Below are 26,929 nucleotides of genomic sequence, written 5' to 3'. Positions count from 1 at the left end.
CCCAACTTTCAAAAAACTGAAAAGGCGCAAGGCTGCAAAATATACACGATGGAGCTTGTTCGGAAACAAGGGCAACTTCCATGTTTCCCATTCGAACAATTCCGAGTACGCGAGAAAAAATACCTGCAGCAAGAAGAAAAGGTTTGCTGGAAGGATTGGTCCGCTTTTTGCGAATATGCCTCTTCGTTGGAAGACAAATTGGCGCAAATTGTTGGCCATATTGACTCAGAGACGGCGAAAAAATGGTTGGACTGGGATCTTGGCGAGCTCTTTGTTGTTGCTTGCGACGGAGACTTTGTTTTCTGCTTCGAAGGCGGAACTATTGTTGCCGTGTAGGCTACGCCAGAGCGACCGTGCGGCACTTCTTTTTGCTTGGTGTAGTCTTCTGGTCTCCAAGCAAGCAGCGAAGGGGCGTTCTCCTTTTTTCTAGTGCTGCGGCCCCGCCAATGGCCACTATCTCTTTTTCCAAAAAGACGTCAGGTGTGGGAGTTTCTTCGTCTGTTGCTGGTTCCCCGTTTTCTCCAAGCGGGAGCAAGAACAGAATTGTTCGTTGGGCGCCCCGAAAATAGGTTGTAGCGAAACGTTTGCAAATCTACTCCCCTTCCGGCAAGTCTGTTGTTTTTTTAGTCGCTTTGTTTTCCGGGGCTTTGATTTTCTGCAGACCGGTGTTTTTGGACAATTCGGCGCAAAGAGTTTCGTACTCTTCGCATTTCTTACCAATTGCCTGCAAAATCTCCAGTCTTCCTGTTTCTGGCGCGGAAAGCACCTTGATGGGGTTCCATACGATTGTTTCTCCTTCGCTGTTTTGGAAAGTTTTCGCCGGCTCAATGCCGATAGCCAACTCACAAAGCTTTTGCACGCCGCTGCAAGCAACTAGCCAGAAAAGCTTCCGACCCAAATTGTCTTTCTCGGATGAACGGAAGCTGCGCAAGCACTCTACAAGAATTTTTCGAAGACCTTTTGTCGCCCAAACAGCAACAGGCGGCGAATCTCCATACTGCAGAACAACGCGGGCTTTGTCTTGTTTTGCTCGAAAACCGAGGACACTAAATTTTCTCCCTGTGGGCAATTCCGCAACTTTTTGCGTTTTTCCTGCAAGGGTTTCAGTCACTTTTTCGAGAATTTCGGCGCTTCTTTGTTCTATTTTTTTCTTCGCTTGGGCGACCATTCGCAGTTTTTTGAGTTCCACTTGCCGCGCCTTTTCGATTTTCTCCTCTTTTTGCCACACCTTTCGTTTCCACGACTCGAATGTTCGAGATCTTCTTAGTTCCAAAGGTTTGTCTAACCTATCCTTCGTTGAAAGCGTGGAGATTTGTCGCTTTTCTGCGATTTGTGGGATTTCTTGAAGAAAATATTTCGAAGAATCGTTGCCGATTGCATGGCATTTCTTGCTCCGCCATTCCCACTCAATTTTCTCCGTTGGCGGTAGAAGCGTCGCCAGGTCTCCTCCGTTTGGGTGGAGCTGTGTTGGCTTTTTGCTCGCAGAAAGGATTGTTCGCGTGTTTTCGTCTTTTGTGTAGCAGCGGAGCGAGCCGATCTCCACCCCTTCTTTGTCTGCGGACAAGATGTCTACTCGAAAAATTGGGCAATTCCGAAAACCAAAATCTCCAGCTGCCCACGATACCGCTCTTTCCCACTTTTCTTTGTCTCGTACTTTCGCTGGTGATGGGCGGACGTGTACACCCGAAATTCTTCTAGTCCTTGTATGCGCATACCAGGCAACAAAAATTCTTCCTTGCGGCCTGTCAGCTAGAACCAAACAGCAAATCCACTTTTTTTGCGAGGTTTTCCCATTGTCTTCTGGGCGGCTGGACCACAAATACACCCTTCTCTTCGCTTTCGGCTGAAACTTGCTGCAAAACTTTCCCGATGCAGTCGGCGGCTTTCTCGTTTGAAAGTTGGGCCAGTGGGGGGCGCGTACACGGAGACTTCGATCCTTGTGCACCCTCGGGCTTGCACGTCCGGGTGAATGAAAGTTTTGCGGAGGTGGGGGGTTTGGGCAGTCGGCGTAGTCCGCCAGATGGCCACCAACGGGTTCGCGGATTTCTCCTGTCTCAAATTTGAAACGATTTTGTTTTATACCTTTGTGCGCGTCGTGGGCCCTCCTTCGGGCTTGTCTATCCAGGTGCAAACGTGGTTCCCGACAGTTCCTGTGTTGGCAAGTATCGTCGGCGTATTTTTGCCAATGGCTTCGCAGAAATTCCCCTCCTCTTGAAAATGCAGATGGTTCACAAGAGCTTGGCGATCTAATACACCTGAAAAGTCTTGCGTGTAGTCGATGCAATAGATGCCGCACTCGTACCCCTCCAGGCACTCTTCGAAAACATCCTGACCGCTGTGTATTGCATCCAGAGGGACTTCGGAAACATCGCACTTTGCCACGAAATACCCGACAACCTCTTGTTGCGGGTGGATTTTTTCCCATTTTGTTTTCGCCCGGCTCCTTGTTTCTGCCTCGATTGTGTCAATTGTTGCTCGGATTGCACTGTTTTCTTGTTTCGTCTTTTGCGCTGATACGGTGTGCACGATCGCCGTCGGCATATACCCCCTTTTCCCAAGAGCTCTTTCCAAAGTGTTCGCGACGCTCCTCACCACTAGCGTTGCGGCCCCATTCTCCCCTGTTGTGCAGCTCAGTTTTCCTTTTCCTTTTTTGACGACGCACTCCTCCTTTGAAAGGTAGCCAAAAACGTAGATGTCATCTACGAAGGGCGGCAGTCCCTCTAGCGGGCGCAAATTCGTGCTGCCTTGATTTCCTTCTAGATAATCCACATCGGCGATGTCGGACAGAAGATTGCTGTTGTACGCGTTTTCCAGAAGAAGATGCTCCGCAACATTTTTTTCGACTCTTAGGCCCATGTTTGCAAAGGTCTCTCTTAAAATTGAGTCGTTTGTGCCCTGTGGGGGGAGACCCCCACGCCCCCTGGTTGACCTTTGGGTGACCTCGCGGGGCAAGCCAAGCACTCCATTTTCTTTTGTTCGAGTTTCTGCTTCTTCTTCTTCAGCGGGGCAAGCGCCGCGCCCCGAGGTTGTGGGGTTCCACCCCACTTCTTCGCCCTCGTTTCCTCAGCTTTCAGCTGGTGGGGTTTTGCTTGTTGCATCTGCTGGCGGGTTTTTGCTTGTTGCGACATATACTGCAACACTTTTCGCCGGCTCAAGTACAACCGTTTCGTCGCCGAACTCCTGAAGATCGTCTTGCAAAACCATTGCTGCCCTTTTTTCTTTCTTTGTTCAACTGCGCGTATTTTCGGCTTCCGTCTTCTACGATGGTTCTTTTGCTGCGTCTTCCCCTTGGGATTGCAGACGCTGTCCCGAAGATGTATCGTAGATGACTCGAAGACTCCGTGTTGTTTTTTCATTGGCTTGCCGTAGAAGCAGCGAAACATGTGTTTCTTCCTTTGCTCGCCGCCACTGCAGTGATACGTTTGTTTCGCGAAGTTTTTTGCAACTGTTTTGTAGGCTCCTGACAACAGAAAACATGTCTCTATATTTTTTCTAGAAATTTGGGGGTTGCCGAAAGACAGAAAGGAGGTGCGAAAAAATTGCGAAATGTTTGGAAAGATGTTTCATGTTTTTCGGCAACGCACCGGGCATTTGTGCCGAGAGTGTTGGTTCGCAATTTGGTTGCCGAAACTTTGGTTGCCCAAAAAAAATATGCGCTCTTGTAAACCTTTGGGCTTCTTGTTCAACCAATTCGGCGATCTTTTCTTTGTTTTCTCTTGCGAACTTTAAAAGATCTTTCTTTTTTGGGTTACTTTTGGATATATCCATTTTGCACACACGGAGCCATGCTTGGAAATTGTTTTGGGATATTTGAAACCCGTCGTATAATGAGGTAAAATCTGGTTCTAACGGTTCGGGAAGGTTTATTTTTTCCTCCCTCGGTATTGGGCCGTAGAACATTTGCAGAACATCGGACGAATACCTTGCAGCAGCCATGTCGGCGTATACACTGTGCATATTAATCTCTAATAGGAAAAAAATTCTGGCACATTTTTATACAAGTGAAGGGTGGCACATCCGCGCATATTGATTACAGACGTTGCAGCTTCGCTGGACCACTAGCGCGATTCTGTTTTCTAGCACGCACGTATTGTAAACTGGTTGTCGAAAATTGGTTGTCGAAATGCGCCGCTCGCGCGATTCTGTTTTTCTGGCACACACGCACCACACACGTATTGTAAACTGGTTGTCGAAAATTGGTTGTCGAAATGCGCCGCTCGCGCGATTCTGTTTTTCTGGCACACACGCACATGCGCACGCGCGCGGCGCGATTCTGTTTTCTAGCACACACATAGATAGTGAGGGTTCTGGTCACAGTGTTCTTGCAGCTCTTCCCCTAACCCCGGGGTGGGGTGGGGTGGGGTGGAGGGGTTCGGGGAAGGGCTGCAAGAACATCTGTGCCAGAACCCTCACTATCTATGTGTGTAAGTATTATTAAACGGAGTAAGAACAAAGGCGTTTTTGTGCAGTTGGGGGGTCAAGTGGAACACAGCTATTTTTAACCTCATTAACTCGCTCGGGCGGCTAACTTCAAATTGAGCAACAGCTAAGCATTATTTTAGAGAGCCTGAATGAAGTGCTGGAATTTCAGTTTTCAGTTAATTTTCTCTCTAGTCATTTCGGCTATCAGTAATTAAAATCCACGTCACTTCTCACCTGAGAGATAAAATTTGGACTTATCCTCATATCTAGAGGGATTTGTGGGAGGCGCGGTGGCCTCATGGTTAGCTCGCTCGTCCGCGGAGCGAGCGGTCCAGGTTCGAGCCCTGGCCGGGGACACAGTGTTGTGTTCTTGGGCAAGACACTTAACTCTCACAGTGCCTCTCTCCACCCAGGAGTATAAATGGGTACCGGCGAATTGTTGGGGAAACCTTACAAATTGCGGGGGAGTGACCTTCGATGGACTAGCATCCCGTCCAGGGGGGAGTAGAAATACTCCTAGCCGCTTCATGCTACAGAAACCGGGATAAACTCCGGCAGCTTTGAGCCATCGGCTCCAAGACTTCACTTTTCTTCAAATCCAGACCCTCTCGACTAAACCTGGCGTCTTGCTTCTTAACCGCATATATTAAAGGTGTAATTGTACTTTAGTTTTAGTTTACAAGAACGTCGCGGTCTGTAGTTACTGAGCTCTGGTTGCAAAACTTTATCTTCAAACGTTACAATGAAGGTCGCCGTACATACCACATTGACAATTTAAGTGGAGTTTTCATTACTTTTTGACAAGTTTCTGATGGCTTCTATCAACTATGCTTCCATTAAACTGCAAATCAAATATTCCTTAAGCCTCTTTCTCAAAACGAGTCTTGGTGCTCATCCCTTCATAAGAAAATGAGACTTCATTCAGATGCAAATTAAACTTATGTCCATATGAATGGTTGGGCACCAGGCCTCGCCTTGATAGAGAGGTCGGAAAATGGGTTACTGGAGTATGTCGGTCATTAGGACGTTTCCAAGTTGCCGTTTGCCTCTGTTTTGAAACGAGACGTCACCTAAAACCTCTCAATGACCGTGACGGTGGAACTTGTTTTCACAGTGATACCAAAGGCAACTCGGAAACAAAGGTGGAGCTTGACAACTCTGCTTCTGTAATTCTTTCATTCAAATTGGCCATTTAAAACGGCAGTTTTCATTCCATTATTACAAAGTGGGTTTATAAGTTCTTACGAGCACGTAACACACGTAACACGTAACACGACTCAAAATCATATTCGAAAAAAGAACTATATATTATCTTGATAAAAAATTTTGCCTCCGAGCCGGGAATAGACTGCTGGCAATCAGTTTCTCTGTCGAAATCAGGCAGGGAGTACGAAGCGAGAAATCTCGAGCTAATTATCTAATAACAAATTATCTAATTATCTAATAACAAATCACAAATTGTAATGTACTATTTTAAATTAAACAAGTTATGGTACTCTCTTTTCAAACCTGACACAACAAGAACGCTTTAAATATTGGATTTTTGAGTGGTCGAATCATTCTTCGGCAGCGATTTAGAAAATTTTGAATTATAAAACTAGTGAGCCCCAGAAATTAATAAGATGTAGTAAACGTAACAAAATGACCAGTCCGGGATCGTTATCAGATTTGATAACCTCGACCAAAACAAACCATTAACCAATCGCTGCGCAAGTTTTCGTTCACGTGACATTATTTGGTAGCAACAGTGTATAATTCAATATGGCGGTCGACGGGGCGCTGCGATGAAAGGAGTTACTTTTTCACAACATCACAATGCAATTTCATTTAATTGTAATTGTATGTTTGCTTCGCAATAGGTTACTGGATTATGGAATAGAAACAGAGATGTATGGAAGAAAACTGTCTTTGTCCAAAAGCTACAGCGAAAAGTTTCATTTTCAGATAGACACTGTATAATATTTGTTCCGAGTAAAAACACACGAAGATAGACAACAGTTATTCTGTTCACAAAAGCGTTGTTTATTGATACTAATATGATAGCTTCTATTTTCACTCAGGCTTCATTTTCTAGGTAGTTGGCGAAGCTGGCTGTTCAACAGTCTGTATAAAATATAAACGAAACACTAACAGTAAATACATCTTGAGTTCACAAATTGACACTGAACAAGTTGCTTCTATATTCTAAGCGGAGAGCTGTAACTGAATTTGGTTCAATTTGCATGAGCGAAGCGTGGTTAGGACCGAAACATCTCCTACTATGATTCATTACTATGAAATGGAAATAACAGTATCGAAACAGTTCGCGACCCTCCCTCTGTCGACTCTCTGTCCAGACATACTGAAGATAGAATAGCTTACCTCGATGGCCATATCCCATCCCACGCCTAATTCCATTTCTGCGATTGCTAATTCAATCCCCTCTGCCGTATTGTACATTTCGTTTCCATCTTTGATGCACTGGAGTTCTCTTTGTCGTTGTGGGCTCGCCTGATATGGTTCTGGCACAACAACAAAAATATAGCAGGTATAGTTACTTTAATTCGTGATACACCTCCGTTCAGTGGAATGGGTACATGCAACACTTTATGTCGTGAGATGTGACAGTAAACTTGGAAGTCTTGGCATTTCCGGAAAAAAAATTGTTTTAGTTGTAGATCAGTAGTCTATTGTTGTGCATTCGGTGATATGGAAAAACGCTTTTAATGACCGATTCATATAATAGAAACTATAATTCAAGTAATATGTTTTCGTACCATAGTTCACTCGCTAAATCCAACAATAAGCTTCATTATATAACGACTGGTGTGCCAGAAAACTGACCTAGTTTGGCCGGCATTTCCGGAAAATATTTCAGGACCGCGAGGTGTTGAAATTGACTCTAAAATATATGCAACTTACCCTTTAACGTGATTGTCGATTTTCCCGCAGTCCGAAAGGTGTTTTAGTTCCCTGTTTATGAAGTATTGCACCCGGCCTATCTGTCTTCCAACAACTTCTCTCAAAGTGTAATTTTTCTTAGCGCTCTTGGATACCAGACTGTGGCACGTCTAGAAGTGTCTCGGGTATTTCTCTAATTTCCGGCAAAAACGAAGTGCGAACGAGTCTTTGTTTCCAATTTTCAGGAAGGACATGAAAAGGAGTTCCTTCTGGCCCCTTGATTTTGACCTCATGGTAACCCTTCAAAAGAAAATAAACAACTAATGTTAGATTCGCAAGTGGTTTCCCGACCACCTGGACTGCCGTACCATGAATCGAGCGACTCACTAAGAGCTATAATTTTTTCTGAAGGGGCTTAGATGATTTATGTAAGTTACCTTTACGTACCCCTTGATTTCGCCACCAGTAATTCTTAAAGTTGAATGGTGCGTGTCTGTCAGGCCTACAAGGAACGAAAATTTTATGCTGCAAAACTCGACAACAATAAACCTACCCTATGTAATGACCAAGCTATATCCACAAAATCGACATAAATTTGCTATTTTGATTCTATGGGTACCAGCATCCGCCATCTCAATACCTTGGAACATATCGACTACAGCTGTAAATATGGCCGCCGTTATGAAAAACACATCGCAAATCAAAATACCCCCGTGCACTTTTTTCACAGATCGTGCACAACACTAAAAACACGTTAAATCCCAAGAATATGGCGTGAAGATTAACGACATATTTTTTGTGATTTTCGCAAAAATCTCCAGGTAACTTAAATCTAATGACAAAATGAAAAACATACCAGGTTTGGATGCAAAATTGCAAGCGCTGTTTCACTTTACGAGTAGCATTTTACATCGTTTACGCTGGTCTTCAACCGCCATCTTCAAAACACGTGAGGCTCCTTCTTTTCTGGTAATTATGGAATAGAATTATGGGTAAATTACCCGAGTATAATCGAACAAATAACGAGCAAAGCGAAGTGAATACGAAAATTCCCGGTTTTTGAAATGGCCGCCATGTTGTGACATCACATGGTTATCAAATCTGATAACGATCCCGGACTGATGACAATAAATAGACAGCGGACAACCACGGACAGATTAATTATCAAATAAACCACGTCTTGTGTTTTTTTTTCATGCAAGGCTGGTTTTCCAATGAAATTTGAAAGCGCCTCAGTGCCTCTCAACCAGCAACAAAGCAGATGCTAATATTTTAGACATTCAGTCCATCTGACTTGCGTACCTTTACACGCGCACTTTCCCAACTGGTTACATTATTAGCCGTTACTCAGTAGGCAGTTAAGAATGGCGTCTATAGCAAACAGCCAAAGTTTCCTCTCATTTGGTTTTCAGGTTATCTTTTCTTCAAGTCATTGCATCAGTCCAGCACAAAAATGGAAAACAATATCCTACTCACAACAAAAACACATTTTTTCACTTTAGACGACAAAGTTTTACTTTTCGGAGTTTGCCTTTTTGTCGTTAACCTCTCTATTCCAACATTTCGAGCGGTTGTACATTTTCCCAGGCTTCCCAGGAGACTACAATTTTCCCGCTCTTGTCACTGGGATGAAGGGAATGGTTCTTCTTCGATTTGTGATTGGCTTATCATTACATCAACGTCGCCCTATACAGTGACATGCGGAAAATACGCCACTCGGGTCCCGGATGAAGCGGCGTATGGAATCTACGAGTGGTTTAGTTCCCAGTAAAACACTCTTCTCCATATAATAAAAGTGAATATATGAAAGATCATATATTTGAACAGCGGAGAAAGATATGAAGACATGATTGATCATCGCAATTATGCACACAACTTAAGCAGTTGTGAAAATTCAGATCTGAACGTTCAGGCCTGAATATTTTTTTTCAGGTTTTAATTTCACAACTGCTTAAGTTGTGTGCATAGTTGCCATGATAAATCATGTCTTCGTAGCAAAGATGTTTGTTTTTCAAGAGGCTCATGGGCTGAGTCGGCGGCCAAGTGAAACCCGCAGCTATTTTTAACCACCGAACGTTACGAAAGACCAACGCTCAATACGTCAGCTTCACATGTTCGCTCCGGCGGCTAATTTTCAAGCTGGAAAATAGCTAAAGATACTTTTATAGGGCCAGAATGAGGTACTGAAATCTCATTTATCTGTTAAATTTTCTCTCCAGTCATTTCAGCTCTCAGTAAATTTTACAATTTGAGTATTATCAATTAAAAGCGCCTCACTTCTCGTCTTTCTCGGCTAACAGATAAAATTTGAACCCAGACCCTCTCGACTAAAACTAGTGTCTGGCTTCTTGGATGCATATTAGTATTGATTCATAAGAACGACATGAACGATGCATTCTGCAGTTATTAAGCTCTGGTTACAAAACTTTATTTTCAAACTTAGAGTAAAAGGTCGCCGTTCGTCACACGTTAATTGTCAATTTGAAAAGAAATTTGATCACTTTTTCGCAACTTTTTGACAGGCCGTTCTGCAAATCAATTTGCAACAATGTGAATGAACGAAGGAAGGAAGGAAGGAAGGAAGGAATGAATGAATGAATGAATGAATGAATGAATGAATGAATGAGTCAATGAATGAGTCAATGAATGAATGAATGAATGAATGAATGAAAGAATGAATGAATGAATGAATGAATGAATGAATGAATGAATGAGACCGAGTTGTAGCTTGGATAACTAATGTCGGTCATAAGGCCAGTCCCAAGTTGTCTTTTGCCTTTGTTTCGAAACGAATCCTCACGCAAAAATAAGAAATGACCACAAAGATACCGGAGGGAACTCACAAACGAAGGTGGCATTTAAAACGGTAGTTTTCAATACCATTAATCTAAGGTTCCACAAAAAGAACGCAACACGCGACATTTCTCAAAGGTATAAAACAATTTTATTATCATGTGATAAGTTTTTCCTCTAAGTTGCGACCATCGAGGTTTGTTTTCTCTCATTCCTCAAGCTATGTCTATTTTGGGGGACCGTCTTAAGGAAATACCACGATTAGCTGTCTATTATTTTATAAAATAATCTACAGCACATGCGATTTCTTTAGATGTGACTAACAAATTACAAATTATGAGTTCGAGGTCCGTACTGTAAGGTATGGATCCTCGTTTTTTCCCTTTCGATTTATGACCCGAGTGCCTACAGTAGAATACTGCCCACTATATTGACCAACCACAGCGTAGTAGTCTGCGAGCAGGCTCACCTTTGAGGCACGCACGCGAGCGGACTGCAAGACAACTTATGCTGTACTCTTTTCAGAACGCTTTAAATATGGGGATTTTTTCGGGCTTAGGAGTGCCTCTTAGACACTTTGAGAAAATAAAGTGAGCCCAAGAAATTGATAAGACCCACAGTAAACGTAACAAAATTACAATAAATAGATCTCAAGTCTGGTCATTTTCTTCACGAGGCTGGTTTTTCCATAAAATTTGAGAGCGCCTATGCCTTTCTTAACCAGTCCGGGATCGTTATCAGATTTGATAACCTCGACCAAAACAAACCATTAACCAATCGCTGCGCAAGTTTTCGTTCACGTGACATTATTTGGTAGCAACAGTGTATAATTCAATATGGCGGTCGACGGGGCGCTGCGATGAAAGGAGTTACTTTTTCACAACATCACAATGCAATTTCATTTAATTGTAATTGTATGTTTGCTTCGCAATAGGTTACTGGATTATGGAATAGAAACAGAGATGTATGGAAGAAAACTGTCTTTGTCCAAAAGCTACAGCGAAAAGTTTCATTTTCAGATAGACACTGTATAATATTTGTTCCGAGTAAAAACACACGAAGATAGACAACAGTTATTCTGTTCACAAAAGCGTTGTTTATTGATACTAATATGATAGCTTCTATTTTCACTCAGGCTTCATTTTCTAGGTAGTTGGCGAAGCTGGCTGTTCAACAGTCTGTATAAAATATAAACGAAACACTAACAGTAAATACATCTTGAGTTCACAAATTGACACTGAACAAGTTGCTTCTATATTCTAAGCGGAGAGCTGTAACTGAATTTGGTTCAATTTGCATGAGCGAAGCGTGGTTAGGACCGAAACATCTCCTACTATGATTCATTACTATGAAATGGAAATAACAGTATCGAAACAGTTCGCGACCCTCCCTCTGTCGACTCTCTGTCCAGACATACTGAAGATAGAATAGCTTACCTCGATGGCCATATCCCATCCCACGCCTAATTCCATTTCTGCGATTGCTAATTCAATCCCCTCTGCCGTATTGTACATTTCGTTTCCATCTTTGATGCACTGGAGTTCTCTTTGTCGTTGTGGGCTCGCCTGATATGGTTCTGGCACAACAACAAAAATATAGCAGGTATAGTTACTTTAATTCGTGATACACCTCCGTTCAGTGGAATGGGTACATGCAACACTTTATGTCGTGAGATGTGACAGTAAACTTGGAAGTCTTGGCATTTCCGGAAAAAAAATTGTTTTAGTTGTAGATCAGTAGTCTATTGTTGTGCATTCGGTGATATGGAAAAACGCTTTTAATGACCGATTCATATAATAGAAACTATAATTCAAGTAATATGTTTTCGTACCATAGTTCACTCGCTAAATCCAACAATAAGCTTCATTATATAACGACTGGTGTGCCAGAAAACTGACCTAGTTTGGCCGGCATTTCCGGAAAATATTTCAGGACCGCGAGGTGTTGAAATTGACTCTAAAATATATGCAACTTACCCTTTAACGTGATTGTCGATTTTCCCGCAGTCCGAAAGGTGTTTTAGTTCCCTGTTTATGAAGTATTGCACCCGGCCTATCTGTCTTCCAACAACTTCTCTCAAAGTGTAATTTTTCTTAGCGCTCTTGGATACCAGACTGTGGCACGTCTAGAAGTGTCTCGGGTATTTCTCTAATTTCCGGCAAAAACGAAGTGCGAACGAGTCTTTGTTTCCAATTTTCAGGAAGGACATGAATAGGAGTTCCTTCTGGCCCCTTGATTTTGACCTCATGGTAACCCTTCAAAAGAAAATAAACAACTAATGTTAGATTCGCAAGTGGTTTCCCGACCACCTGGACTGCCGTACCATGAATCGAGCGACTCACTAAGAGCTATAATTTTTTCTGAAGGGGCTTAGATGATTTATGTAAGTTACTTTTACGTACCCCTTGATTTCGCCACCAGTAATTCTTAAAGTTGAATGGTGCGTGTCTGTCAGGCCTACAAGGAACGAAAATTTTATGCTGCAAAACTCGACAACAATAAACCTACCCTATGTAATGACCAAGCTATATCCACAAAATCGACATAAATTTGCTATTTTGATTCTATGGGTACCAGCATCCGCCATCTCAATACCTTGGAACATATCGACTACAGCTGTAAATATGGCCGCCGTTATGAAAAACACATCGCAAATCAAAATACCCCCGTGCACTTTTTTCACAGATCGTGCACAACACTAAAAACACGTTAAATCCCAAGAATATGGCGTGAAGATTAACGACATATTTTTTGTGATTTTCGCAAAAATCTCCAGGTAACTTAAATCTAATGACAAAATGAAAAACATACCAGGTTTGGATGCAAAATTGCAAGCGCTGTTTCACTTTACGAGTAGCATTTTACATCGTTTACGCTGGTCTTCAACCGCCATCTTCAAAACACGTGAGGCTCCTTCTTTTCTGGTAATTATGGAATAGAATTATGGGTAAATTACCCGAGTATAATCGAACAAATAACGAGCAAAGCGAAGTGAATACGAAAATTCCCGGTTTTTGAAATGGCCGCCATGTTGTGACATCACATGGTTATCAAATCTGATAACGATCCCGGACTGTTAACCAACAACAACTGAAGCAGTTGTTGATATTTCAAGCATTCAAACGATCCCTCTTGCGTAGCTTTACCCGCACTTTCCCGAGACGACTGGTTACATATTTTCCATCACTTGTAGCCGTTACAGAGCGTTACATTGCCCATGGCAAAGAACAAGGAGGCAGCATGGCCAAGTGGTTAGGGAGCCGGACTTGAAATCCGGAGGTCGCAGGTTCAAGTCCCGCTCTGACCACTTAGCTTAGCTGGAGTTGTTTCTCGGTAGACCCTACTTCAACGCCTCGACCACCACGCTTGCAAATAGCCAACTGGTCTGCCTCCTGCCATTTGGGATTTTTAATCATGTTATGTTCATTTGCATTATTTGTTTCCTCATTTGGTTTCATTGACCCTGAAAAACCCCATTGGGGAAGTGGACAATTAAGAAATTTATTTATTTATTTATTTATTTATTTATTTATTTATTTATTTTTAACAAAACTCCCGTTTCATTTGGTTTTCCAGGTTCTCCTTTTATCTAATCATGAAATACGTCCGGCACAAGAACTTAATGAATAAGCGTTAACAAAATCTACACAAACCCCGCAGATGAAGGAAGCCAAGGATTAATCAATTCTTCTCTAAATAAAGAAAGGATTTGTCAAAACCACCAGCATTCTTCCTAAGTTTAAAAATAAACTGAGTGTTCTTTCAGCGCTAATACTATTAAAAAGACCATACGTTTCGGGACTACTGTCGCTTGACCAGAAAAACTTAGCGCGGAAGCTAGCTGTCGAGGTTGACTGATTTTCCTGCCACACTTGAATTCTTTGGACGTGCACGCTTCAGTGTTGCCACTTTGGGATAATATTACGATACAATATTTGTCAACATTATTTAAGGGGGTCTATTTCACACAATTTAGGCAATTTTAGCGCTTCCTAACTGGTCATTATCACAATATATAACATCGTAAAACTGTAAATGCACTCAAAAGAAACACAGACTAAGCCCTTGAGATGCTCCCAAGGTTTACCCGTCTCCCAGTTTTCCTGCGATAAATCCTGTGCACTAATGGCTATCATGCCATGCAATGCAAACGCGTCCATCGACTTGAGAGAACTACAAAATAGCGCCAGCAAACCCACGTGTACTACGGAGATGAACGAAGTAAAAAAATTCAGCAATTCTGATCAGATATAGTGTAGAGAAAGGATTAAATGTTCTTGCATTCAGCGCTAATGCCCTAAATTCGGCGCTTATGTCCCTAAATCCGAAAACCTTAGCGCGGAATTAATGTTACCTAATTTTATTTTTCCCTTGCATTTGAATTAACGCTACATTTGAATTCTTCTGGACTTTTCAATTGCGTCAACGCCGAAATGACACTCAATTTCGAAGGGATGGATTCATTACAGTTTCTCTACACAATTTCTAACCGACTTATTCACTCTTCGACATGTATTTACAGTTAATCAATCTTCGTAGGTAACTTTCACTCCACCAGGGAGGTTATTTGAATCCAGCCATTCCCAGCTGTAGTATTTTGACGGAAACAGCTTGTCATGAGTGGTGGGAAAGTAGGCATTTTTGTAATCCTCGCCTTTATTCTGCCATTGGAGCCAAATCTTGTCCAGGAAAGCATGATGAAAGACCATTTCTGGAACATTAGAGGATGTCATCGGATCAGTCATCGTTCCACCGATCCAGTCGTGCAATTGAGCGTGGTACGTATCGCGCACTATTCCTTCAAACTTGAAAAATCTATCAAACGGCAGTGCCAAAGTCTTCTTCAAATGTTTCGTATCGCCATCGAGTCTATCATAGAAAAACTCCCTCCTCAGGCATCCACCTCCCGTTTGTTTCACCAGACGCCATTTCTCCTTGCTAAACGGCCCGTCCTCGACACAGTCATCATCTGATGGGTTTCCATTGCCACCTAACCCGTGGTCGCCAGAGCTCCAAATCGCGTTGCTATCAGATGCATTCCACCAGTAGTGAGCAACTCGGCTCCAGTCCCAATAAGGCAAAGTCACACGACAGTCGATTCTGCGCAGGAGATTCTCGAACTCAACCAAGAACCATCGGTGCCACGGGAAAAATATGCGAGGTGAGTGATGAAGGAGGTCGTCAGGTGTATTAACATGCAAAGTGACCAATCTTTCATACTCTTTCTTGAAAGCAGGATTCATTGAAGCCGTCTTGTACGCGTTGATATAACGTCGTCTGTGGTTGATTTCCATGTTAGTAAACTCTTTTCGCACGCGGTAGCAGTTAATAAGCTGGCCATCCCGACATTCACAGTGTTCTTCGCACTCGTTCAGGATGTGGCTTCCCTCCTCACAGCTTTTGGGACTTACTTCTCTTCCACTTTTTTGTCCTCTGCCGGCTTCGACTTTCCAGCTGACTAAAAGGAACATAAAACACCACTTCACGTTCCTCAGCATCTGCAATGAAAAGACGACTCACTTCAATTTGAAAAGCAATTATAAAAATAGTACCGACGAACTCGAACTTCCAACTTCGTTATCGAACTGAACTCCATCGATGTGTTCACCATCCGGCAATGTCTTCTTTATACCCGTTATTTCTGACCAATAAAACCCTTTAGCTAAAGCAATTGAATTAATTGTCCCTGGTTGTTTCAAGCTTAAAAAGCACACAGACGCAAGCGATAAAGTTGCGTGGGGATTCTTGTAGTACACTGGTCGCACTGTCAAGTATAATTTGTAAGATGTGTAGAACTTTCAGGCTAAACGTAACATCTAAGTTAATACAAATTATTAGATGCCGAAGGAAGATATTCTCAAAAGAAATAATCTAGGTTGTTCCCCGCGCTTGTTTTTAGAATATTAAGTAAATCATCTTTGAATCTGTAATTGCTATACCCCGTGGGTTGTGACGGAACTCCGCATGTCACTTTATTTTAATTAACGCATAGTACATACCTTTTAAGAATGACCAAAGATAACTTTAACTGGCCTGCGCTCTCTCCTAGAAGAGATAAGAAAGTATTCAGCAATAAATGAAATTAAAGGTTTAAAACCTACTCTTTTTATAAACTAGCATTCAATTTGCTTTAGTCCTGTCAACATATTTTTCACTTAAAAACAAATTACCTAATAACAGGCATGAATGAATACGTAAATTAGATGTGTCTTAAATGAAACAGAAAACAAACAGTAGGTGTCACGACTGTCGATTATCATAATATCAGTGAAGCGTAAGTTAGTTTCAAAAAGAATTTCGCGATCATTCTTGAATCCCTGACCCTTAGTAAAGCGTCTAATGCCTTAAAGTTATTCTTCCACTCTCTAGGAGCGTAACTATGGACTACGAGTAATCCCTCTTCCGCTTAGTCCGGCGAGCGAGACCGTAATTCGCGCGTTTCTCACCGCAAGGATTTCGTGCACAATCGTGGGTCTTTCAAGGACTTGTTTCTTGTATTGACTTTTATATGCATGTGAAATCACAAATTAACGCTGAAATTTCCGCCAAAATTAAGGAGTAATTTATCACCTATGATAGCAGCAGCAAAATAATTGGACCATTAATTTCAGAAGTTTGTAAAGTGATTTTGGTGTGTTGAAAGAACTCCGGCTCTAAAAGGGCCCAAAACCATTTGCCTGCGCGGTTCTTCATTTACTTTTCTTGTCCCTAAAAATCGGAATGTAAAAAACGGAAATAGGAATCGACTGAGATATTGCGATAGAACCATCGTCATCGTCAGAAATTCCAGTACCCGGCCTTTGACTTTTGCATAAGTGATTCAGTTTTATTCTCAACATTCTTTTCATGAAAAAATGGAACTTTTTCCCGGACAGTCAGAAGCCATGGTTGCCACGAAAGCTAATTTCCTTGAAACAAGTTGCGTATGTTGTTCAGATTTAATTCCAAAGTTGCACGCCTTTCATAGCTTAGCACTTTGTTTCACTGTAGAGACAACAAATCTTCAGTGATGTGTCCGACAAAGACTTTTGTCTCCACAGACACAAAGCAACTGAACGCAAATCAGTAAAGGAGTTCACTGAAGCACAATTTCTTTGTCTAGGAGGCCAAGAAACTTCTGTGACTCAACTCTGCCGATTAATAATGGTAATAGGACTGAGTGGAGTCCAATTCGGTCTGTAATCATACCAGTGATTAACAAAATCGGACGACTGCGAAGCGGGAGTTCGATTTGTTTTGACGACACGACCAATTAATCAAAACTATGACAAAATTCGAGAAACGAGCAAACCATCGATTGATCGCTTAACGATTAAACGTCGTTATGAATGCTGAAAAACACAGCAGTTTACTCAACAAAGTGCACCGCAATAGCGCGCGCAAAATGACGCGTACTGTCTAATTACAAGCATGACGCGTACACTGTCCAATTAATGCTCAAATCGGGCTGCTGATAGCCAATCAAGTTCGAGAATTTTGTTATAGTTTTGATTAGCTCAGTTATAACTGAGACAAATGTATAGTTAGGCATACTTTGCCGCTTTATAGTTTGGTATCCTAATCGGCATGCCACTGGAGTCGTGATGAAGATAAATTAGCGATCATTCGGTTTTGCCGCTTGATTGCAACTGGAAAGCCCTGAGGCCTCGACTGCGATGCCAATAATGTAAAACAGAGTGATTACTTCAGGAGAGTGATCGAGGGCCGATCATGTTTTGAAAAATCTTCAGTTGATAACATGAAGAACTTTTTATAAAGATAGTTTCAACTTCTAGTTTGAAATCTGAAATCTGGACAGCAATTGGTATCGCTGGACATTGCCTTGCTAACAAGCTAAGTGTGATTTATTTAAACCAGTTTGACGCCTTGGTTCGTTGGACTAATGCATGCATTGTTAGAATCACCAGATTTGAATGTGCATAACTCATAAAATCTCACAGAATACAGAGCTTAGCCGACAACTCCTAGGTTACATTCTCAGTGGTAAATATAAAGGATAGCAGTGAATAATCAAGAATTGTGAGAGATGTTCCATATCTACACACGCATGTCTGACTCAATGGCAGCTGTTGTGAATGCTATTGTACAAAGATCACCGGGCGTTTCTATGAATAGTTAAGTTGAGTTCAGATTTAAACCTCAAAAACCTTATAGAACTCACTCTCAGGTTATGAAGCTATGTGAAATGAAGGGACGGCTAAAGTTTATCTTTCTAGACGGATCTGGAAACACAAGTATACCTCACCTTCCTGCAAGAAGAACCTGTCGTCCCTTTCACCATCACAGAAGATGAACAAGGGGCAAAACTCGAAGAGTTTCCGATTGTTTCCATCCGATCAAGCAGAGGCGTGACGTAATGAGGACATGTCGCGTTGCTTAGAAACTTTGATGACGAAGTATTATTAAACGGAGTAGGAACAAAGGCGTTTTTGTGCAGTTGGGGGGTCAAGTGGAACACAACTATTTTTAACCTCATTAACACGCTCGGGCGGCTAACTTCAAATTGAGCAACAGCTAAGCATTATTTTAGAGAGCCTAAATGAAGTGCTGGAATTTCAGTTTTCAGTTAATTTTCTCTCTAGTCATTTCGGCTATCAGTAATTAAAATCCACGTCACTTCTCACCTGAGAGATAAAATTTGGACTTATCCTCATATCTAGAGGGATTTGTGGGAGGCGCGGTGGCCTCATGGTTAGTTCGCTCGTCCGCGGAGCGAGCGGTCCAGGTTCGAGCCCTGGCCGGGGACACAGTGTTGTGTTCTTGGGCAAGACACTTAACTCTCACAGTGCCTCTCTCCACCCAGGAGTATAAATGGGTACCGGCGAATTGTTGGGGAAACCTTACAAATTGCGGGGGAGTGACCTTCGATGGACTAGCATCCCGTCCCGGGGGGAGTAGAGATACTCCTAGCCGCTTCATGCTACAGAAACCGGGATAAACTCCGGCAGCTTTGAGCCATCGGCTCCAAGGCTTCACTTTTCTTCAAATCCAGACCCTCTCGACTAAACCTGGCGTCTTGCTTCTTAACCGCATATATTAAAGGTGTAATTGTACTTTAGTTTTAGTTTACAAGAACGTCGCGGTCTGTAGTTGCTGAGCTCTGGTTGCAAAACTTTATCTTCAAACGTTACAATGAAGGTCGCCGTACATACCACATTGACAATTTAAGTGGAGTTTTCATTACTTTTTGACAAGTTTCTGATGGCTTCTATCAACTATGCTTCCATTAAACTGCAAATCAAATATTCCTTAAGCCTCTTTCTCAAAACGAGTCTTGGTGCTCATCCCTTCATAAGAAAATGAGACTTCATTCAGATGCAAATTAAACTTATGTCCATATGAATGGTTGGGCACCAGGCCTCGCCTTGATAGAGAGGTCGGAAAATGGGTTACTGGAGTATGTCGGTCATTAGGACGTTTCCAAGTTGCCGTTTGCCTCTGTTTTGAAACGAGACGTCACCTAAAACCTCTCAATGACCGTGACGGTGGAACTTGTTTTCACAGTGATACCAAAGGCAACTCGGAAACAAAGGTGGAGCTTGACAACTCTGCTTCTGTAATTCTTCCATTCAAATTGGCCATTTAAAACGGCAGTTTTCATTCCATTATTACAAAGTGGGTTTATAAGTTCTTACGAGCACATAACACACGTAACACGTAACACGACTCAAAATCATATTCGAAAAAAGAACTATATATTATCTTGATAAAAAATTTTGCCTTCGAGCCGCGAATAGACTGCTGGCAATCAGTTTCTCTGTCGAAATCAGGCAGGGAGTACGAAGCGAGAAATCTCGAGCTAATTATCTAATAACAAATTATCTAATTATCTAATAACAAATCACAAATTGTAATGTACTATTTTAAATTAAACAAGTTATGGTACTCTCTTTTCAAACCTGACACAACAAGAACGCTTTAAATATTGGATTTTTGAGTGGTCGAATCATTCTTCGGCAGCGATTTAGAAAATTTTAAATTATAAAAACTAGTGAGCCCCAGAAATTAATAAGATGTAGTAAACGTAACAAAATGACAATAAATAGACAGCGGACAACCACGGACAGATTAATTACCAAATAAACCACGTCTTGTGTTTTTTTTTTTTTCATGCAAGGCTGGTTTTCCAATGAAATTTGAAAGCGCCTCAGTGCCTCTCAACCAGCAACAAAGCAGATGCTAATATTTTAGACATTCAGTCCATCTGACTTGCGTACCTTTACACGCGCACTTTCCCAACTGGTTACATTATTAGCCGTTACTCAGTAGGCAGTTAAGAATAGCGTCTATGGCAAACAGCCAAAGTTTCCTCTCATTTGGTTTTCAGGTTATCTTTTCTTCAAGTCATTGCATCAGTCCAGCACAAAAATGGAAAACAATATCCTACTCACAACAAAAACACATTTTTTCACTTAAGACGACAAAGTTTTACTTTTCGGAGTTTGCCTTTTTGTCGTTAACCTCTCTATTCCAACATTTCGAGCGGTTGTACATTTTCCCAGGCTTCCCAGGAGACTACAATTTTCCCGCTCTTGTCACTGGGATGAAGAGAATGGTTCTTCTTCGATTTGTGATTGGCTTATCATTACATCAACGTCGCCCTATACAGTGACATGCGGAAAATACGCCACTCGGGTCCCGGATGAAGTGGCGTATGGAATCTACGAGTGGTTTAGTTCCCAGTAAAACACTCTTCTCCATATAATAAAAGTGAATATATGAAAGATCATATATTTGAACAGCGGAGAAACATATGAAGACATGATTGATCATCGCAGTTATGCACACAACTTAAGCAGTTGTGAAAATTCAGATCTGAACGTTCAGGCCTGAATATTTTTTTTCAGGTTTTAATTTCACAACTGCTTAAGTTGTGTGCATAGTTGCCATGATAAATCATGTCTTCATAGCAAAGATGTTTGTTTTTCAAGAGGCGAACGATTTCTTCAAAGTCGAAAAATCTTTCCAAGGGCAGCGCTAAAGTCCTCTTTAGATCTTCCGTATCTCCATCGAGTTTAACGAGGTGAAAATTCCTCCTCAGACATCCACCTCCTGTTTGTTTCACCAGACGCCATTTCTCCTTGCTAAACGGCCCGTCCTCAACACAGTCATCATCTGATGGGTTTCCATTGCCGCCTAACCCGTGGTCGCCAGAGCTCCAAATCGCGTTGCTATCAGATGCATTCCACCAGTAGTGAGCAACTCGGCTCCAGTCCCAATAAGGCAAAGTCACACGACAGTCGATTCTGCGTAGGAGATTCTCGAACTCAACCAAGAACCATCGGTGCCACGGGAAAAATATGCGAGGCGTATTATGAAGAAGGTCGTCAGGTGTGTTTCTATGTAAGGTGACCAATCTTTCATATTCTTTCTTGAAAGCAGGATTCTTTGAAGCTGTCTTGTACGCGTTGATATAACGTCGTCTGTGGTTGATTTCCATGTTAGTAAACTCTTTTCGTACGCGGTAGCAGTTAATAAGCTGGCCATCCCGAGATTCACAGCGTTCTTCGCACTCGTTCAGGACGTGGCTTCCCTCCTCACAGCTTTTGGGACTTACTTCTTTTCGGTTTTTTTGTCCTCTGCAGGCTTCGACTTTCCAGCTGAGTAAAAGGAACATAAAACACCACTTCACTTTCCTTAGCATCTGCAACGAAAAGACGACTTCTTACTTCAGTTTGAAAAGTAATAATAAAAATAGTACCAGCGAGCTCGAACTTCGAACTTCGTCAGCGAACTCCATCGATGTGTTCACCATCCCGGCAATGTCTTCTTTAAACCCGTTATTTCTGACCAATAAAACTGCGTTTAGATAAAGCAATTGGAGTAATTGACCATGGTTGTTTCAAGGTTATAATTCGATCGTAAACCCATCAAAAACCTACCCAACCTTCTGTGTTGAATTTTTACTTTGCAAAAACGTTTTTATGTAAAACGGCACATGAATGGCGAGTTTGGGGTGAAGTTTCAAAAGCACACAGACGCAAGCGATGAAGTTGCGAGGGGATTCTTGCAGTGTGCTGGTCGCACTGTTAAGTATAATTTGAAAGATGTCTAGAACTTTTAGGCTAAACGTAACACCTAAGTTAATACAAATTATCAGATGACGAAAGAAGATATTCTCAAAAGAAATAATATAGGTTGATCCCCGCGCTCGTTTTTAGAATATTAAGTAAATCATCTTTGAATTTGTAATTGCTATACCCCGTGGGTTGTGACGGAACTCCGCATGTCACTTTATTTTAACGCTTGCGTAGTACATACCTTTGAAGAATGACCAAAAATAACTTTAACTGGCAAGCGCTCTCTCCTAGAGGAGATAAGAAAAGTATTAAGCAATAAATTAAATTAAAGGTTTAAATCCTTTTTTTTTTTCAGATAAACTAGCATTCAATTTGCTTTGGTCCTGTCAACATATTTTTCACTTACAGACAAATTACCTAGTAACAGGCATGAATGAATACGTAAATTAGATGTGTCTTAAATGAAACAGAAAGCAAACTGTAGATGTCACGATTATCGATTACCATAATATCAGTGAAGCGTGAGTTAAAGTCTCAAAAAGAATTTCGCCATCATTCTTGAATCCCTGACCTTTAGTAAAGCTTCTAAAGCCTTAAAGTTATTTTTCCACTCTCTGGGAGCGTAACTACGGACTACGAGTAGTCCCTCTTTCGCTTAGTTGGGCGAGCGAGACCGAAATTCGCGCGTTTCTCACCGCAAGGATTTCGCGCACCTTCGTGGGTCTTTGACTTTTTTCTTGTTTTGACTTTTACATGCATGGTACATCAAAAATTAACGCTGAAATTTCCGCCAAAAAGTAAGGAGTAATTTATCACCCATGATATTAGCAGCAAAATCACTGGACCGTTCATTTCAGAAGCTTGTAGATTTTGGTGTGTTGAAAGAACTCCGGCTCTAAAAGGGCGCAAACCATCTGCCTGCGCGGTTCGTCATTTACTTTTCTTGTCTCTGAAAATCGCAATGTAAACAAAAACGGAAATAGGAATCGACTGAGATATTGCGATAGAACCATCGTGATCGTCAGAAATTTCAGTACACGGCCTTCGATTTTGTCATAAGTGATTCAGTTTTATTCTCAACATTCTTTTCATGAAAAAATGGAATTTTTCCGGGACAGTCGGAAGCCATGGTTGCCACGAAAGCTAATTTCCTTGAAACAAGTTACGTATGTTGTTTAGATTTAATTCCAAAGTTGCACGCCTTTCATAGCTTAGCACTCTGTTTCACTGTAGAGAAAACAAATCTTCAGTGATGTGTGTCCGACAAAGACTTTTGTTTCCACAAACACAAAGCAACTGAACGCAAATCATCAAAATTACAGAAGTTCATTGAAGCACGATTTCATTGTCTACGAGGCCGAGAAACTTCTGTGACTCAACCCTGCCGATTAGCTCAGTTATAACTGAGACAAATGCATAGTTAGGCAGTCGGTTCATAGCATACTTTGCCACTTTATAGCTTGATGTCCTAATCGGCATGCCATTGGCGTCGTGATGAAGATAAATTTGCGATCATTCGGTTTTGCCGCTTGATTGCAACTGGAAAGCCCTGAGGCCTCGACTGCGTTGCTTATAATGTAAAACAGAGTGATTACTTCAGGAGGGTGATCGAGGGCCGATCATGTTTTGAAAAATCTCCAGTTGATAACATGAAGAACTTTTTATAAAGATAGTTTCAACTTTTCGTTTAAACTCTGAAATCTGGACAGCAATTGGTATCGCTGGACATTGCCCTGTTAACAAGCAAAGTGTGATTTATTTAAACCAGTTTGACGTCTTGGTTCGTTGGACTAGGGCATGCATCGTTAGAATCACCAGATTTGCATGTGCATAACTCATAAAATCTCACAGACAGTCCGGGATCGTTATCATATTTGATAACCTCGACCAAAACAAACCATTAACCAATCGCTGCACAAGTTTTCGTTCACGTGACATTATTTGGTACCAACAGTGTATAATTCAATATGGCGGTCGACGGGGCGCTGCGATGAAAGGAGTTACTTTTTTCACAACATCACAATGCAATTTCATTTAATTGTAATTGTATGTTTGCTTCACAATAGGTTACTGGATTATGGAATAGAAACAGAGATGTATGGAAGAAAACTGTCTTTGTCCAAAAGCTACAGCGAAAAGTTTCATTTTCAGATAGACACCGTATAATATTTGTTCCGAGTAAAAACACACGAAGGTAGACAACAGTTATTCTGTTCACAAAAGCGTTGTTTAATGATACTAATATGATAGCTTCTATTTTCACTCAGGCTTCATTTTCTTGGTAGTTGGCGAAGCTGGCTGTTCAACAGTCTGTATAAAATATAAACGAAACACTAACAGTAAATACATCTTGAGTTCACAAATTGACACTGAACAAGTTGCTTCTATATTCCAAGCGGAGAGCTGTAACTGAATCTCGTTCAATTTGCATGAGCGAAGCGTGGTTAGGACCGAAACATCTCCTACTATGATTCATTACTATGAAATGGAAATAACAGTATCGAAACAGTTCGCGACTCTCCCTCTGTCGACTCTCTGTCCAGATATACTGAAGATAGAATAGCTTACCTCGATGGCCATATCCCATCCCACGCCAAATCCCATTTCTGCGATTGTTAATTCAATCCCCTCTGCCGTATTGTACATTTCGTTTCCATCTTTGATGCACCGGAGTTCTCTTTGTCGTTGTGGGTTCACCTGATATGGTTCTGGCACAACAACAAAAATATAGCAAGTATATTTACTTTAATTCGTGATACACCTCCGTTCAGTGGAATGGGTACATGCCACACTTTATGTCGTAAGATGTGACAGTAAACGTGGAAGTCTTGGCATTTCCGGAAAAAAATTGTTTTAGTTGTAGATTAGTAGTCTATTGTTGTGCATTCGGTGATATGGAAAAACGCTTTTAATGACCGATTCATATAAAAGAAGCTATAATTCAAGTAATGCGTTTTCGTACCATAGTTCACTCGCTAAATCCAACAATAAACTTCATTATATAACGACTGGTGTGCCAGAAAACTGACCTAGTTTGGCCGGCATTTCCGGAAAGTATTTCAGGACCGCGAGTTGTTGAAATTGACTCTAAAATATAGGCAACTTACCCTTTAACGTGATTGCCGATTTTCCCGCAACCCGAAAGGTGTTTTAGTTCCCTGTTTATGAAGTATTGCACCTGGCCTATCTGTCTTCCAGCAACTTCTCTCAAAGTGCAATTTTTCTTAGCGCTCTTGGATACCAGACTGTGGCACGTCTAGAAGTGTCTAGGGTATTTCTCTAATTCCTGGCAAAACACAACGAAGTGCGAACGAGTCTTTGTTTCCAATTTTCAGGAAGGACATGAAAAGGAGTTCCTTCTGGCCCCTTGATTTTGATCTCATGGTAACCCTTCAAAAGAAAATAAACAACTAATGTTAGATTCGCAAGTGGTTTCTCGACCACCTGGACTGCCGTACCATGAATCGAGCGACTCACTAAGAGCTATAATTTTTTCTGAAGGGGCTTAGATGATTTATGTAAATTACTTTTACGTACCCCTTGATTTTGCCACCAGTAATTCTTTAAGTTGAATGGTGCGTGTCTGTCACGCCTAAAAGGAACGAAAATTTTATGCTGCAAAACTCGACAACAATAAACCTAACCTATGTAATGACCAAGCTATATCCACAAAATCGACATAAATTTGCCATTTTGATTCTATGGGTACCAGCATCCGCCAACTCAATACCTAGGAACATATCAATTACAGCTGTAAATATGGCCGCCGTTACGAACAACACATCGCAAATCAAAATACCCCCGTGCACTTTTTTCACAGATCGTGCACAACACTAAAAACACGTTAAATCCCAAGAATATGGCGTGAAGATTAACGACATATTTTTTGTGATTTTCGCAAAAATCTCCAGGTAACTTAAATCTAATGACAAAATGAAAAACATGCCTGGTTTGGATGCAAAATTGCAAGCGCCGTTTCACTTTACGAGTAGCATTTTACATCGTTTACGCTGGTCTTCAACCGCCATCTTCAAAACACGTGAGGCTCCTTCTTTTCTGGTAATTATCGAATAGAATTATGGGTAAATTACCCGAGTATAATCGAACAAATAACGAGCAAAGCGAAGTGAATACGAAAATTCCTGGTTTTTGAAATGGCCGCCATGTTGTGACGTCACATGGTTATCAAATCTGATAACGATCCCGGACTGACAGAGAACAGGGCTTAGCCGACAATTCGTAGGTTACATTCTTAGTGGTAAATATAAAGGATAGCAGTGAATATTCAAGAATTGCGAGAGATGTTCCATATCTACACACTAATGTCTGACTCATAGGCAGCTGTTGTGAATGCTATCATGATTGTACAAAGATCACCGGGCGTTTCTATGAATAGTTAAGTTGAGTTCAGATTTGAGCCTCGAGAACCTTACAGCACTCACTCTCAGGTTATGAAGCTATGTGAAATGAAGGGAGGGCTAAAGTTCATCTTTCTAGCCGGACCTGGAAACACAAGTGTACCTCACCTTCCTGCAAGAAGAACCCGTCGTCCCCTTCACCATCACAGCAGACAGGCTGATGAACAAGGGATGTGTTTGGCAAGTTTTCGGGAAAAACTCGAAGAGCTTCCTATTGTTTTCATCCGATCAAGCAGAGGCGTAAGGTAATGAGGACATGACGCGTTGCTTAGAAACTTTGATGACGAAGTATTATTAACAGAGTAAGAACAAAGGCGTTTTTCTGCAGTGTGTCGGGGGTCTGTTCAAGTGGAACACGGCTATTTTTAACCTCATTAACTCGCTCGGGCGGCTAAC

At 41.6% G+C, this 26,929-nt stretch overlaps 3 protein-coding genes and 2 long non-coding RNA genes across 9 annotated transcripts; all 5 read right to left on the bottom strand.

Moving 5' to 3' along the window:
- Positions 1 to 1,986: 1,986 nt before the first annotated feature.
- Positions 1,987 to 2,930, bottom strand: LOC149117541 (uncharacterized). Its single transcript, XM_089277964.1, has one exon. The coding sequence runs from the start codon at positions 2,854 to 2,856 to the stop codon at positions 2,077 to 2,079; it is 780 nt and encodes a 259-aa protein (XP_089134090.1). The 5' UTR covers positions 2,857 to 2,930; the 3' UTR covers positions 1,987 to 2,076.
- Positions 2,931 to 6,420: 3,490 nt separating this feature from the next.
- LOC149117540 (uncharacterized) lies at positions 6,421 to 7,938 on the bottom strand. 2 transcript variants are annotated; one of them, XR_016203826.1, is made up of 4 exons: positions 7,856 to 7,938; positions 7,324 to 7,602; positions 6,784 to 6,923; positions 6,421 to 6,525 (listed from the first exon to the last, which is right to left on the bottom strand). It is a non-coding gene; the product is annotated as an uncharacterized LOC149117540 (long non-coding RNA). The 2 variants fall into 2 exon arrangements; XR_016203825.1 differs by lacking the exon at positions 7,856 to 7,938 and having other exon boundaries at positions 7,324 to 7,731.
- Positions 7,939 to 11,168: 3,230 nt separating this feature from the next.
- LOC149117539 (uncharacterized) lies at positions 11,169 to 12,686 on the bottom strand. Of its 3 annotated transcripts, XR_016203811.1 has the most exons (4): positions 12,604 to 12,686; positions 12,072 to 12,350; positions 11,532 to 11,671; positions 11,169 to 11,273 (listed from the first exon to the last, which is right to left on the bottom strand). It is a non-coding gene; the product is annotated as an uncharacterized LOC149117539 (long non-coding RNA). The 3 variants fall into 3 exon arrangements; XR_016203810.1 differs by lacking the exons at positions 12,072 to 12,350; positions 12,604 to 12,686 and adding an exon at positions 11,994 to 12,030; XR_016203814.1 differs by lacking the exons at positions 12,072 to 12,350; positions 12,604 to 12,686 and adding an exon at positions 11,927 to 11,995.
- Positions 12,687 to 13,595: 909 nt separating this feature from the next.
- Positions 13,596 to 26,704, bottom strand: LOC149117538 (uncharacterized). Of its 2 annotated transcripts, none has more exons than XM_089277886.1 (3): positions 26,642 to 26,704; positions 16,095 to 16,140; positions 13,596 to 15,593 (listed from the first exon to the last, which is right to left on the bottom strand). In XM_089277886.1, exon 3 carries the CDS (start codon positions 15,591 to 15,593, stop codon positions 14,622 to 14,624), a length of 972 nt encoding a protein of 323 aa, XP_089134012.1. In that variant the 5' UTR covers positions 16,095 to 16,140; positions 26,642 to 26,704; the 3' UTR covers positions 13,596 to 14,621. The 2 variants fall into 2 exon arrangements, with proteins under 2 accessions (XP_089134012.1, XP_089134009.1); XM_089277883.1 differs by lacking the exon at positions 26,642 to 26,704 and adding an exon at positions 18,341 to 18,415.
- Positions 19,345 to 26,724, bottom strand: LOC149117537 (uncharacterized). Its single transcript, XM_089281591.1, has 4 exons — positions 26,642 to 26,724; positions 22,357 to 22,402; positions 20,956 to 21,739; positions 19,345 to 19,382 (listed from the first exon to the last, which is right to left on the bottom strand). The coding sequence occupies exons 3-4, from the start codon at positions 21,737 to 21,739 to the stop codon at positions 19,345 to 19,347; spliced, it is 822 nt and encodes a 273-aa protein (XP_089137717.1). The 5' UTR covers positions 22,357 to 22,402; positions 26,642 to 26,724.
- Between the last annotated feature and the right edge of the window lie 205 nt (positions 26,725 to 26,929).

This window comes from Orbicella faveolata, unplaced genomic scaffold, assembly GCF_042242905.1.
Source record: "Orbicella faveolata isolate gen_17 unplaced genomic scaffold, um_ofav_v1 contig_12, whole genome shotgun sequence".
In the NCBI taxonomy this organism is placed as follows: domain Eukaryota; kingdom Metazoa; phylum Cnidaria; class Anthozoa; order Scleractinia; family Merulinidae; genus Orbicella; species Orbicella faveolata.
The sequence above is the reverse complement of the archived record's forward strand: the minus strand, read 5'-3'. Positions and strand labels throughout refer to the sequence as shown.

Excerpts from the sequence above, each read along its gene's own strand:
- LOC149117541 (XM_089277964.1), bottom strand. The coding sequence starts at position 2,856 with ATGGGCCTAAGAGTCGAAAAAAATGTTGCGGAGCATCTTCTTCTGGAA.
- LOC149117538 (XM_089277886.1), bottom strand. The coding sequence starts at position 15,593 with ATGCTGAGGAACGTGAAGTGGTGTTTTATGTTCCTTTTAGTCAGCTGG.
- LOC149117537 (XM_089281591.1), bottom strand. The coding sequence starts at position 21,739 with ATGCTAAGGAAAGTGAAGTGGTGTTTTATGTTCCTTTTACTCAGCTGG. Across the intron at positions 19,383-20,955 it reads TGCACACAACTTAAGCAGTT|GGATGAGCACCAAGACTCGT; the intron begins GTGAAATTAAAA and ends TTTCTTATGAAG.